This window comes from Halichoerus grypus, chromosome 10, assembly GCF_964656455.1.
Source record: "Halichoerus grypus chromosome 10, mHalGry1.hap1.1, whole genome shotgun sequence".
Classification (NCBI taxonomy): Eukaryota; Metazoa; Chordata; class Mammalia; order Carnivora; family Phocidae; genus Halichoerus; species Halichoerus grypus.
Window position 1 is genome coordinate 132,626,984 of NC_135721.1, and position 13,846 is coordinate 132,640,829.

Genomic DNA, 13,846 nt, shown 5'->3' on the forward strand with positions numbered 1-13,846 from the left:
AAAATGTGTCCAGCCCTCCCACCACACTCACAGATGAGCGGTCCTCTTGTTCCTTCCCCAGAGCTGCCCCCGCTGTCAACTCATACTCGGGCACTGAGTAACTCTTGCCTCTGCTCGTTCGAACCGCTCCCCGTAATAATACGAGCTTCCAGCCAAGCAGAGACCGAAGCTGAGCCTTCGTCGGGGGAGGGGCTACATACGGCCAGTACCCTCGTGGAGGCAGCTGCTCCGTGTGCCTCTGTGAGGGAGGTCAGGAACAAAAGGCCCCCTCCAGCTCTCCCACACTATTGGCAATGCTGTAAAACCCAATTCCTGGTACACAGTGGAAACACCCCCTGTCGATACTGGCCAGTTCCGTATCTATGTCGGCACATACTCACCTCTTCTTTTGGGGCGAACAAGTTGCTGCACCGGCCAGGTCCCCCTTCAAGTCCCAGTTGTCAGCTGGAAGCCTCTAGCTTTACAGTTCCCTCTGGATTTGCCTCAGCTGCAGAATGCCATCTTGCCCAAGATTTGCACCCAGCCCACAGCCCATGACTGACAATGTGGTGGGTATAAATGCCCAACCCTGTCAGCCCCACAGGGATGACTGTGATGACCCACATCTGCTCCAGAGCTCCCCAGGGTGGGCTGAGGGCTGCCTGCATCACCATTCAGCTTCTTCCTCTGTCCAATCCTGCCCCCTCCCCTCTCCTCCCCTGCCCTGCCCTTCCTTTCCATTCCCTTCCCCACCCCTCCCCTCCTGAGCACACAAAACGTGGCAAGGACAGCTGAGGATGTGAATTTTAAACTTTGCTTTACATTAATTCATTTACATTTAAATAGCCACGCATGGCTAGCGGTCACCATATTGTCCAGAGCCTCTTGATGACGTCAGGCAGGGAGCACACGTCCGAGTTCTTGCCAGGCCCACTCTAACCACAGGGAATGAGAAAAGAAAGGAAGTCGGAGGCACAATGCCAGATGGAGGGGAAGTGGCTGCTGGGGATACGAAGACAATGGAAGGCTTTCTGGTTTGCACAGCTGGCTGGAAAGTGAGGCCATTCACAGGGAAAGAAAACACTGAAGGGTGACCAGATCCGAGGGAACAGAACACAAATTCAGTACTGGACATGCAAGTGTGGGTCGCCCATGAGGAGAGGTCAGAGGAATGGTCTGGAGCTCCAAGAAGGCTGAGCTAGAGGCTCAAATTTGAGGGGCACTGCCATAGAGCAGGACGCTGACGTGGGGACAGGATGAGACTCCGTAAGGAAGAAAACGGAGTGGGATCAGCAAAGGGGAGCCTCGATGCTCAGCGGTGTAGGGAGGAGGAGGAGCTTGAGAAATGGGATGAGAAACAGCAACCACGGGATCGGGGGGAAACTGGGAGAACGCCGTGCAACAAGAGCCAGGAAAAGAGAAGGGATCGGGAAGGAAAGACTGGTCGACAGTGCCGAATGCTGCTAAGTCAACCAGACACGGGTTAGGGATGATGTGCCACGGGCTTAAGGACAAGGAAGTCGCCAGTGCCCTTTGCGAAACCCGTTTCCATGGAGTGACCAAGGCAGAAGCCAGGAGGGCATGGCTTGAAAGACGAAGAGTGGAGAAAGCAGGTGCTGACCATTCTTTCAAGAGCTTCAGATGCGAGGGGAGGGCTGAGGAGGAGCTGCAGGGATATATGAACCCGGAGAAGGGCTGAGGTCTTTTATGAGAAGGAAACGAGTATTTGCAGATCGAGGTCTCATCCCACCTTTTCCCAAGACAGCAGTCTTAAAGGCACAACTAAGCCATTCAGTGACTTAGGAAGAAAAAAAAATCCATTAAGAGGCTTGAACTTCAAAATGGTTTGCTTGGACAATGTTCACTTAGGACGGACAGAATTAATCAGCAAGTCCCCCAAGGCACACTCCCCCCCAATCTACCAGTAATTTCAAGATGGTGTCTTCTCCAAAAAGATAAAGGGATACAATTTTAAAATACATTTAAAATCTCTGTCTCTGTCTCCCAGAACAGAAAAAGAAAATAAAGGAAAATGGATGGGTGGTAAGAACAATCAACAGAATAAAAACTATGAGAGAAGCTTCAAAGGAGGGAAATAAAGTCAAAGCTGGTGATTATAAGAATAAAATGTCAGTCCAGGCTAAGGAAGCAATGAAAGATGCCTACAAAAGCTGAAAAGAAGCCCAGAAAGGGTCCTCGAGTTACCAACCTGGAGTACTTAAAAGCCATTAGCTTGGGATGCTTCTCAGAACCTCCAGAACCTCCTGGAGGCTGGAAACAGGTGCACGTAACATATCTACCACAAGTGTTAGTGTGCGCTTTCAGAAAGGATGTCCCTCTGGTCTCCACCGTGAAGGGACACACCACTAGCGAGTCTTCATGTGACTACAGTCCATTTGAAACACAGGGAGCACTATCGCGATATTTTCTACAACCTATGCAAGTACACTTATACACCACAAACTTCACTCACGTTAAGTGTACAAATGAATGATTCTGAGTAAGTTTATTCAGTTGTGCAACCATCACCCTAACCTGGTTTTCGAACATTTTCATCACCTGGATTGTGCCCTCTGATAGTTAATCCCCACCACCATCCCCAGTTCTAGGTTCTAGAAAACTACGAATTTACTCTCTGTCTGTATAGATTTGCCTTTTCTATACATTTCCTGTGAGTGCAAACAACAGAAAATGTAGTCTCTTACGTCTGACATCTTTCGCTTAGCAGACTGGCTTTGAGATTCACTCATGCTGTGCATGTATCAGTATTCCATTCCTTTTTACTGCTGATTCATGTTCCATGGTGTAGACACGTCACATCTGGTCTATCCGGTCACCAGCCGATGGACATTAGGCCATTTCCACTGTTTGGCTACCGGGAATCACACTGCTGTGAACATTCACATCCAAGAATTTGTGTGGACATTTATTTTGATTTCTCTTGGGTAGATTTCTAAGAGAGGAATTACTGGAGTCAGATGATAAGATTATGTTTTGCTTTCTTTAAAAACTCTGTTGGCTGTTTTCCAAAGTGCCTCTACGGCAATGTTTGAGGCTGTCGGTTAGGCCAGGGACGGGTGTACAAAGACGAACAAGACAGCTCCCACTCACAAGCAGCATACAGTCTAACGGGAGAGAAATTATCAGTAAAATTACCGTCCAGTGGAGTTACTTCCTGATAGCACCGAAAAGGTGGGGTCTATCAGGCAATTGCACAATTAAGATCGTCTAGAGCAGAAAAAGAGAAAGACACGGGGCTTCTTCCCTTCAAACATTTTTTTGAGCGCCTAATATGTTTCTGACAGAAAGCGGAGGTGATTAAATATGAATACGGTCCTGCTTCGGGGATTTTGTTCAGCTGTGTGGAACAGAACACCTCACATTACTAGAGCTTACATAAATAAAACGTTGCTTGTCGGTCACAGAACTAGAAACCTGGAGGCAAGGAGTTCAGGGCTTTGCCTGCCTCTCTGTGAAGTCAGCAGGGATTCATGCCCCCCTCCAGGTCTGGGTCCCCCAAAGGATCTGGCGCTTGTCCTCAGACTTGCAAAACAGGAAACAGAGCTCCAGCCTCCATGCCATCATTCCACTCAAGGGCAAAAGAGAGTGTGCTGGTTGAGTCTGCTACTTGGCTTAGCTGAGTCACCTCCCTGGACCTCCCCTACATCCACTGGCCAGAATCCACTGGGTTATGCTGCCCACAAGGGAGGCCAGGAAACGAGTGTGTCATCTGGGCATACTGCTGTCCTCAGTAAATTAGGAGTCCATTAGTAAGGAAGAAGGGGAAAATAGGCATTAGGTGAGCAACCCACAGGCCTGCCTCTGTCTTTCCTGAAGTAAATAATCAAGCAAAGAAAAGAGCAGGCCAGAGACACGAGGCACAAGTAGGTGTTCTGTATACCTTACTTTGGGCTCTCTCCCCTCCTCCTCTGAGCTGAACCCATGAGAGACTTGGGAACAGGTAACATATCTGGGAGATGATCCCAGGAAACAGGCATAAGGGAGAAGGGAGAAGAGATGAAGGAGGCCATCGCAGTTCAATGTCACGGGGACATCTGGGCAGCATGCGAGGCAGCCCCGCATGCCCACCGGAAGGACAGGCGGCTGGAGAATTTATTTACTCAGTGGTTCCAGCCCTTAGCAGCCGAGTTTTGCCCCAGATGGTGCTCACTCCCCTTCACTTCCAAGCTGAACTTGATCCAGCTAGGAGGGCCACCACCTAACCACTCCCCCACATCAGGGGAGATCCTGAGACACCATGTGGGGGCAGGGGGGGAGGCCTGGACATGGGACCCAGCAGAGTGACTGGAAACTGAGCTCCCAAGGACCTGCCCAGCAAGAGGCGGCTGGGGGATGGCAACGCAGGTATGAAAGCCATCTCCTCCTCAGAAATCATTAGGATCTCTAATATGATCTCTGGCCAACGTTGTCCCTGTTTACCGGCACGGGACGTGACTACCAAAAGGGGAATAAAGTGAATAAAGTACATAAGATTTGAGGAAATTTGTAAAAAAAAAAAAAAAAAAAACAGTTCACATTTGAGCTGGGTCTTGAAGGCTACGATGGATATGGGAGACACAAACTCAAGGAGGAGCTCTTCGGGCAGAGAGGACACCTGGGTGGATTCTCTCTTAGGATAAGAATCTGCCCGTTACGGTTTATTAGAACATTCAAAACAGGCAGCCCCACATGTGCCAATGACACATGGAAACACTGGAGACTGTCGTGTCTTGCAATTGTTATTAATAGAGCCAATGCATTTGTAGAAAATTTGGTGAAAAAGTGATGCTGCATCTGTGCGGCTCCCCCAGGAAAGCAGGGGGCAGCGTTGAGGGAACACCAAATCAACACTCATTAGCACACAGGGTGCCTCTGAGGACGCAGGTCTGCAGCGGCAGGCCCCGTCGGCTCCCCCATGCTCAGCCCATGCCATGCATGCACAGAGGGCTGAAGGACCCAGCAGATGATGGATAATCTTGATTATCTAGCTTTGCAGGTAACGCCCAGAAAGGATGAAGATTATGTTTTTCCCCAACCTGGAAGATGGATGGTTTCGCATCAGAAATCAAGTTGCTCTGCTGAGAATAAGTAGAAGCGCTACCTCTTATGCCCCCAGGAAGACTGAGATCCCTAGCCAGGCGCCTTTTTTATTTTAGTAGAAACTGCCAAGAGATGAGACTATTCACAAACACTAGGACTGCCTGTGAGTGTTCTCCCAATATTCTCTCCTGAATTCGATATCTTTTAAATTCTTGTTAATCTAACTGAAAAAATGGTTTTGGAGTCCCGTTTGGATTTGTATTTCCCTGACTCCCCAGAAGGCTGGACATCTTTTCGTATGTTTACTATCCGTTTGTATTTGCTCTTCAGTGGATTTCTGTTCATATCTTTTGCCCAATATTCTAAGAGGTAATTTCATCTTTTTCTTATTAATCTGAAAGTCTTCTTTATCTATAAGAATGGCAACCATTCACTGGCTATGGAGAATGTTTTCTTCCTGTCTCTTGACGTTGTTTATGGTGCTTTTTTCCATACTCTACATTTTGGATTGCCCATCTTGTTAAGAAAATCTCTCCGTTCCACAGTTTTATAAATATTTAAAATGTTCTTCTATTTCCTTATGCGTATTTCTTCTATCTCATACACACACACACACACACACACAAAGTTAGACAATAGTTAGATGGATCATTAATCCATCTGGAATGTGTGTGTGTGTGTGTGTGTGTGCGCGCGTGCATGTGTGTGTGTAGGGCCAAAAGGACTCCGTGCTTCCAGAGTTCACATGATCCTCGTGTGCAGCACCAAATGTGATATGAACCAGGTACTGAAGTCTATTGCTAAATTCTGCCTTCTACATTTTCTAGCTCAAAAGGCATCTCGATCCTCCCTGCTACTTAAGAAGGAAGAAGGAGAGGGGCTTCCTGCCCATTGCCTCTCGCACAGTTCCATGGCCAGCCACTCTCAAATCTCTGCCACCCTTCCGCCTGAACATCTCTGCTCCTGTCCTCCCCTGGCCCCACGCCGCCACCTCTTCATCCTGGTTCCAGGCTACCATCATCTATCCGAGACCTCTGAAGCCCTGGCCTCCCTGGTTCCTTGCCCCTCCCCTTCCAATCCATTCTCCACCCTGCAAGGGGGAGTCTTTTTAAAGGGTAGCCCCCTCTCAGCCCCCACTGCCTAAAGCCCTTTCTTCTTCCACGGCCCCCACTGCCTTCAGGAGACAGTCCAAACTCCCACGTACGGTGGATCCAGACATCTCCCGACTTTTGTTTAAAAAAAAAAACCTTTGCAGCCTTATTTCTCAAATTGTGTCTCCCAGCTCCACACTCTGGCCAAACTACTTTCAGTTCCTCAAAAACACCAAGCTTCCTTATAAAATACATAAATCACAGAGATAAAAAATACAGCATAGGGAAGGAATATGGTCAATAATACTGTAATAACATCGTCTGGTGACAGAGGGTAACTACAGATATTAGGCCAAGCGCTGCATAACATATAGAATTGTTGGGTCACTATGTCATACACCTGAAACTAATATAACACTGTGTATCAACTGTACTTGAGTTAAAAGAAAAAAAACCACCAACCTTCCTTTTCAATAGATCTCAATCCTGGCTATGCCCCAGCTCACCTGTCGAAAACTGAACACACATTTGTCCAGGTCCTACCCCTGTGATCCTGATTCAGGAGGTCAGGTGGGTCCCTGTACCCACATTCTGTGACGATCCCCACGGCCACTGCTCTTTTGTCTCCAGGTCTGGGGTATGTGAATCCCTCTGCCTGGGACCCTCCACTTACCTCCTTCATTCGACCCCAGCCCCACGCCACCGCTGGATATCACCTCTTCTTCCTCCAAGTCAAGGTTTAGATGCTCTTTCCTCCAGCCTTGTCTCTATCACCTTGACCATCCAGGTTAGGGCCCCCCCAACGCTCCCCCAGCCCCCTGGGCTTCATCATCACGCATTCATCACAATGAAATATAACGTCCTGACTTCTCACCTCCCACCTCGGACACCGAGTCTAGGGGAAACCGGGACAGTGTGTCAGTCTGGTTCACCGTTATATTCCCTGCACCCAGCAGAGACCTGACACAGAGCAGGTGCTCCATAATGATGGCTATTTAAAAAAAAAAAAATCAATGAACAAATTGGATGAATGGATACCTGTGGCAGTTTCCATGACCAATAAGAACTGCTCCGCCAAGGCAGCACGCCGATGAGCAGTCTGGCCTGCAGAGGGCACCAGCCTGCTTCTCGAGCTCCCTGCCCGCGCGGGCGCTGCCGCCGTCAGTCGGGGAGGCGCCCGATCGCTGCTCCCTGCTCCGCGGTCCTTTCCCTGCGCTGAAGATGAAGTAGGAGCCTGCCTGCAGCCCGTGTGTGACGGCTGAGTGCTCCCCGCTCACTTCCAGCAGCAGGCACCACATGCCCGGTCGTGCTATGAAAACAGCTGAAACTCCAGGCACCAGTGGCAGCTTTTCCATTCCCAGGTGGGGGTGTGAGAAGGGGTAAGAAGGAGGGAGAAGGACGACGACGCAGAGGAGCGCCCGTCCTGGAAAAGCAGAGGAAAGTTCTCTTGTCCGTCTCCAAGCTGACTTTCTCTCCCTCTCCCTCAGCCTGGACTGGACGGGCATCCACCGCAAGCATCTGGAGGGGGATTCCTTGCCGCCAGCAGTAGCGGGTTCTGGACGCTGCCGGAGCCCCAGCTCCCACCCACCCGTCCCTTAGCAATGAATGCTTCGTGCTGCCTGTCTGCTCAGCCAACACTGCCCGACAGCTCAGAGCAGCTCGCGGCGCCCTCCTTCAGCAACCAGAGCAGCAGCGGCTTCTGCGAGCAGGTCTTCATCAAGCCCCAAGTCTTCCTGGCGCTGGGCATCGTCAGCCTGCTGGAGAACATCCTGGTCATCCTGGCTGTGGTCAGGAACGGCAACCTGCACTCCCCCATGTACTTCTTCCTCTGCAGCCTGGCGGTGGCCGACATGCTGGTGAGCGTGTCCAATGCCCTGGAGACCATCATGATCGCCGTCGTCAACAGCAACTACCTGACCTTCGAGGACCAGTTCATCCAGCACATGGACAACGTCTTCGACTCCATGATCTGCATCTCCCTGGTGGCCTCCATCTGCAACCTCCTGGCCATCGCCGTGGACAGGTACGTCACCATCTTCTACGCGCTGCGCTACCACAGCATCATGACGGTGCGGAAGGCGCTCGCCTGGATCGCGGCCATCTGGCTGTGCTGCGGTGTCTGTGGCGTGGTCTTCATCGTCTACTCCGAGAGCAAGATGGTCATCGTGTGCCTCATCACCATGTTCTTCGCCATGCTGCTCCTCATGGGCACCCTCTACGTGCACATGTTCCTCTTCGCCCGGCTGCACGTCCAGCGCATCGCGGCGCTGCCACCTGCCAGGGGCGTGGCCCCACAGCAGCACTCGTGCCTGAAGGGGGCTGTCACCATCACCATCCTGCTGGGGGTCTTCATCTTCTGCTGGGCCCCCTTCTTCCTCCACCTCATCCTCATCATAACCTGCCCCACCAACCCCTACTGCGTCTGTTACACCGCCCACTTCAACACCTACCTAGTCCTCATCATGTGCAACTCCATCATCGACCCGCTCATCTACGCCTTCCGGAGCCTGGAGCTACGTAACACCTTCAGGGAGATCCTCTGCAGCTGCGACAGCCTGAACCTGGGGTAGGGCGCCACGGCCACGGAAGTGGGCGACGGCTCCGTCGCTGGTGAGCCCCCAACCAGCCAAGGTGTTTAGAAAAAAGAAGAGGGGGTAGATAAATCCTTGGAAGACTTAAAATATGTCAACAGCCATGATTGTACATGTCTTTTGTCTTTGTGCTTGCAAAGCTTTTCAAAGGGGAAAATGGTACGTAACAGGCTTTCTCGAAGGATTCCAAAGTGGGTAAGTCACTGATTTCCCAAAGAGGCCCTGGCGGGACTCAGTGAGGGCTCCTCTGGGTGCTGCCTGTATTCATTTCCATGCACCTGGGGTCTGCAATGCCCACCTGCTCCCTCCAGCGTCCTCCCCGTGTCTCCCTGCTGCAAGTCAGACCAGACGGAAGGACTCTCGTTGACTGTAACAGGGATTCGAATGTCTCCCCAGCAAACCTGTCACAGTTCTGGCTGTCAGCTGCTCAGATGGTCTTGTCCTCATTTTGTAAGAGACTGAGTTTCTATTCTATAACTCGATTTACTGTAAAATAATTGCCTAAAAAATACTGAGCTCTGTGTGGAAGAAGCAACGCTATGTATGGCCCTCTCCTCAACCCCCATCCCAGCCTCCCCCCGAAAATGACCATGGGGATGTAACCTATTTCTATTTCAGCTGCTGTAGTGCTGTTGTCCGGTTCTTATGCATTAAACCTAAGGCAGCTTTCAAAATTCCAATGAAAGGCAGATACAGTGCTTTGGAAAATCAGCACATACCTGTGTACAAAGTATTTTGATACCTTGCTGTTTAAAGGTATAAATTTCCCTCTTTAAAAAAAAAAAAAAAGCTTTTTTCCTATTATTCCTTTTCTGTCATTAAAGCAAGAGAGGGAATCATGGATGGGAGGACACGTGCCTCAAGAAATGGCTTTACTATAGTTTCAGAGAGTTTCAGAAACTGTGAAAATGCCTGTGGTTTTCTCAGAAGCTCTGTTTTTGCTCACAGTAGCCGTGTCTCTATCACCTGATCTCCTGAGTTATCTGTGAAAGAGAAATTTCTTGGTTCACTGCTCCTTTTTTCTGGCATGGTGTAAAAGTTGGGGTGACCCAGCTCTCAATGCCTGTAGCTTATTAAGCACAGCATTTCATCCCCGTGAGCATAGGGTGAGCTGTGCTAGGACTGTCTCTGCATGCTACACGCACCCATCAGACCCTCTCCTGCCCTGGAGAACTTCACGCTGTGCTTTCTGGCTGGCCTCACACTGCCCCCCCCCACACCCCCCCAATGAATTCTTATAATATGCTGTGTCTTTGGTGTACAATTTTGTGTTTTTTCTTGTGCTGGAATATACTGTGGGTTTTTGGTACTTGAAGACATCCTGCCAATAGAAGCAATATCACTTGTCTCTTGCTTTGGTTGTGATGTTTGGAAACAATAAAAGGCTTTTGTGGCTGCTAAACGTGTGACACATTAAAATATGCCACCCGGAAGCATCCTGGTGACTTCTGCACATGGCCTCCACACCTTACACTGTGATTCTGAGTATTTGGTAAATGGCATAAACACTGCCGTTGACCACAGTGCTCAGCTTTTCTAGGGCAATGCCTTTCAGCCAAACTACAAAATTCTCCCATTTAGTTTCCAAAAATACCAGGCCATAGTTCCTCGGCCACTGTCACTCTCCATTACTCTAATTGAGATGCCAAATAATAGGTCATGCCCATGGCTACTCAGCCAGCAAATGGGGAATATGGGGAATTGGAATCTTTGAAAATGTATTAACAGCTGTAAAAATTATGATGTCCCTTTTCTATGTAAACAAGATAAAAATAACTTACTTTTCACTCTCTGATATCAGCTTTCACATTACTTCACTTACCTCTCAACAAATTTCTAAAATAGGTGAGTCATGTACCAGATGAAGACCTGGGCAGGAGAGGTAACGTGGCCGTCCAACCACGCCCCGTTGGTTAGGGTCACAGTGTATTTTGTGTCCTGGTGATGATGTCTTTCTGCCCCAACACGATGCTGGCAACAGGTTTCCATATTCAGACCTGACTCAGCTCTCCTCCCTGTACGCATTTTAGCTTACAACAGTGGCACTTCCAGACGTAAATGCCCACAAGAATCACCTGGGATCTTGTTCAAGTGCAAATTCGAATCAGCAGGTCTGGGGTGGAGCCTAAGATTCTGCATTTCTGACTCTGACAAGTGCCCAGGGGATGCAACTGCTGGTCTGGGGACCACCTTTCAGAAAGCAAGGGCACAGAGGACTTTCAAAGGAGCATAATGGAAACCCAAAAGTATTCATCTGCCTAGAGTGCTGACCCCGTGCCAAGAACCGTGCTAAGTATTGTATAGGCATCTGCTTCTCTGACCCTTGCAATAACATCATGAGGTAGATACTATGATCACCTTATTCTGGAGATGAGACACCTGAAACTCAGAGATTAAGGAGCTTGTCTATGAAAATTCAGCTAGCAAGGAGAGAAGCGGAGGTCCAAACAGGCTGCCCAACCCGCATCCCCAAGTCCAACACCAATCCCCTAGCGCCTCTCATGGAAACAGTATAGATGGTTGAGCCATGACCCAATGACATCAGAGGCAATGTGCTGCCATGGAGGGAGACTAATACATATTTCTACAACTCACAAGTCCAGAATTTCATAATAGAGTTTCCACAGAGATGTCATAAAAACCAAGAACCAATTAATCATTTTATTTGCTCTCCTTTTCCAAAGCCTATGGGTAGCCCTGGGGAGTACACCTCTTACTGGGGGTTGAACATTAGGCTGACAGGGCCACTTCATGTGGGAACCCACTGAACATCTTCAGCAGCAGGAGTTAGGTTTGAAAATGCTTAATCTGGGTAAATAAAAGCTCATCATGATTTTAACTCACATATTAAGCTACATTCACCTTTCACTCCCATCCCCAAGGCAAGATCACTGCAGTGGTTGACTCCCTGGGTCTCTAGAAATGGTTGCCTGTTGTCCTTAAGTTGAACTTTTGTGCTTAACTCCTATAGGGCTGGGGGCTACAACATACTCAAGCCTCCTCGGCTGAAAACCTTCACCACCCTCACCTCCACCAAAACCCATTCTCCACACAGCAGCCAGTGCAATCCTTTAAAAATACAGATCAGGGGGCACACCTGGGTGGCTCAGTCAGTTAAGCGGCTGCCTTCGGCTCGGGTCGTGATCCCAGGGTCCTGGGATCGAGCCCCACGTCAGGCTCCCTGCTCATCGAGAGGCTGCTTCATCCTCTGCCTGCTTATGCTCTCTCTCTGTCTCTCTGTCAAATAAATAAATAAAGTCTTAAAAAAAAATACAAATCAGATCATATTGCACTCCTACTCAAAACTCTTCAGTGGCTTCAAATAAAATTCCACTTCCTTACCTGGCCCTAGAAAGTCTTAAAGATCTGATCTCCTCTGGTAAATCCCCAACACCCTCCTGCCCACACTTAACCACCCCCACTGGACTCAAACTCACCATACTCATTCCTGCCCCAGGGCCTTTGCACTTGCTATATCCTCTGCCTCAAGCTTCTTCCCCCCATATCTTGCCATGCTTGGCACCTTTTTATCATTCAGGCTTCAGCTCAGTCCTCTGAGATGCCTTCCCTGACTACTCTTTCTCAAGAAGACCCCATGTATTCACATGGACTATTATTTTATCACAGATCTTGTTGCTATTTTATATTTTCTTATTAGTTTATTCATTTAATTATCATCAATCTCTCCCACTAGAAAGCAGTGCCCAGCATCTAAAACTGGTCAATAAAGAATATGTGTTAAATGAGTAGGTGACTTCATTAATACACTTAAATATGAGTTCAAGTCTAACCAAAGAGAATATAATATGCCAGCGATCCTCAGATTTGGTGAATGTCAGTAGCAAACATGGAGTCTGAGAAAAATAGCCCCATCTCTGAAAATTACAATCCAGCAGGTCAGAGGTAATGCCAAACATCTGAAATCTTCAAAATCCACAGGCAATTATGATGCACAGCAAACTATGAGAACTACCTAAACCAACAAGCACTGCTCATTTCTGAAGAATAACAAAAACCAGCACCCGGGGGCTTAAGTTTCTTTCCCACCATTCCCTGTCAAAGTGTCGAGCACCTGCAATTAATGTCAGGCCCTCCAAGAACCAACAACATAAATCTAGAAACTGGGAGCACCAGATGACAAAATGCAGAATAAAAGGAAAACTTGCAATTGAAGAACTCAACCTTTCTCATCTAAGAACACCTATGTGGGAGCCAAATCAATAGAAATAATAATTAGACACTATATGGTGTTAGCATGTGCCTGTCACTGTGCTAAGCGTTCTGATACATTAACTCGCTGAATTCTCACCAAAAGCCCATGACCTAAGCACTACTACCGTTGTGGCCTACAGAAAAGGAAGCTGGATCGTGGAGGAGGTGAAATCGTCTTGACCCAGGCTTCCAAGAGGGTGAGAGACAGAGCTGGACCCCGTAGCCATCGTCAGGATCCGCACCCCACGTGTGAGCCCCAGCGCCACGCACCCCCAGCTGTGTGTGTTCCACACTGATCACTAACCAGCGTGTCATCAAGCAGGACTGGGCGCAGATTCTACCTCCCTTCTACGCCGGGAGGAGAATAATTCGTGAAAGCTGGTCTTCACCAAGGGCACAGTTGTGTCACTGATGCTCAATGAGTCCCAAGTGGTGTCCCATGACTCAAATCCGTTCACTCAGAAAAATCTAAGCCCCCAGCACTTGGCTACTCTGGGTAAAAGTCATTAATAACAACAATAACTAATGTTTAGGGAGTGTTTCATTATATGCCAGATACTGTCCTGGGCACTTGACATACGATCTCGCTGAACCTTCACAACTATCTTCTAAGACCGTGGTTCTCAACCAGGGACCATGCTGACCCCAGGGTCCATCTGACAATGTCTGCACACTCCTGCGGGTCACATCTAGGGTGGGGGTGGTCCTGGCATCTAACAAGTAGCGGCGAGAGCTGCTGCTAAACGCCCTACGATGCACAGGACAGGCCCCCACAACCAAGAATTATCTGCCTCAATGCCAACGGCACTGAGCTTCAGAAGCCTTGTTGTAAGGTAAATAACCTCCATCCTCACCATCTCACAGATGAGCAAAATGAGCTTGTCCAAGATCACGCTGCTTCCAGAAAGCCCTAGCCCAGAGCCCAGGCTCTAG

The 13,846-nt window shown here is 48.9% G+C and overlaps 1 protein-coding gene and 1 long non-coding RNA gene across 2 annotated transcripts in view; one reads left to right on the plus strand and one right to left on the minus strand.

The window, feature by feature from the left end:
• LOC144379175 (uncharacterized) overlaps positions 1 to 13,846 on the minus strand; it is a 175,333-nt gene that overhangs the window by 93,662 nt on the left and 67,825 nt on the right. The gene's annotated exons all lie outside the window — the stretch shown is intronic.
• Positions 7,290 to 9,929, plus strand: MC3R (melanocortin 3 receptor). Its single transcript, XM_036089932.2, has one exon. It carries the CDS (start codon positions 7,712 to 7,714, stop codon positions 8,678 to 8,680), a length of 969 nt encoding a protein of 322 aa, XP_035945825.2. The 5' UTR covers positions 7,290 to 7,711; the 3' UTR covers positions 8,681 to 9,929.

Coding starts and splice junctions, on each gene's coding strand:
- MC3R (XM_036089932.2), top strand. CDS start 7,712: ATGAATGCTTCGTGCTGCCTGTCTGCTCAGCCAACACTGCCCGACAGC.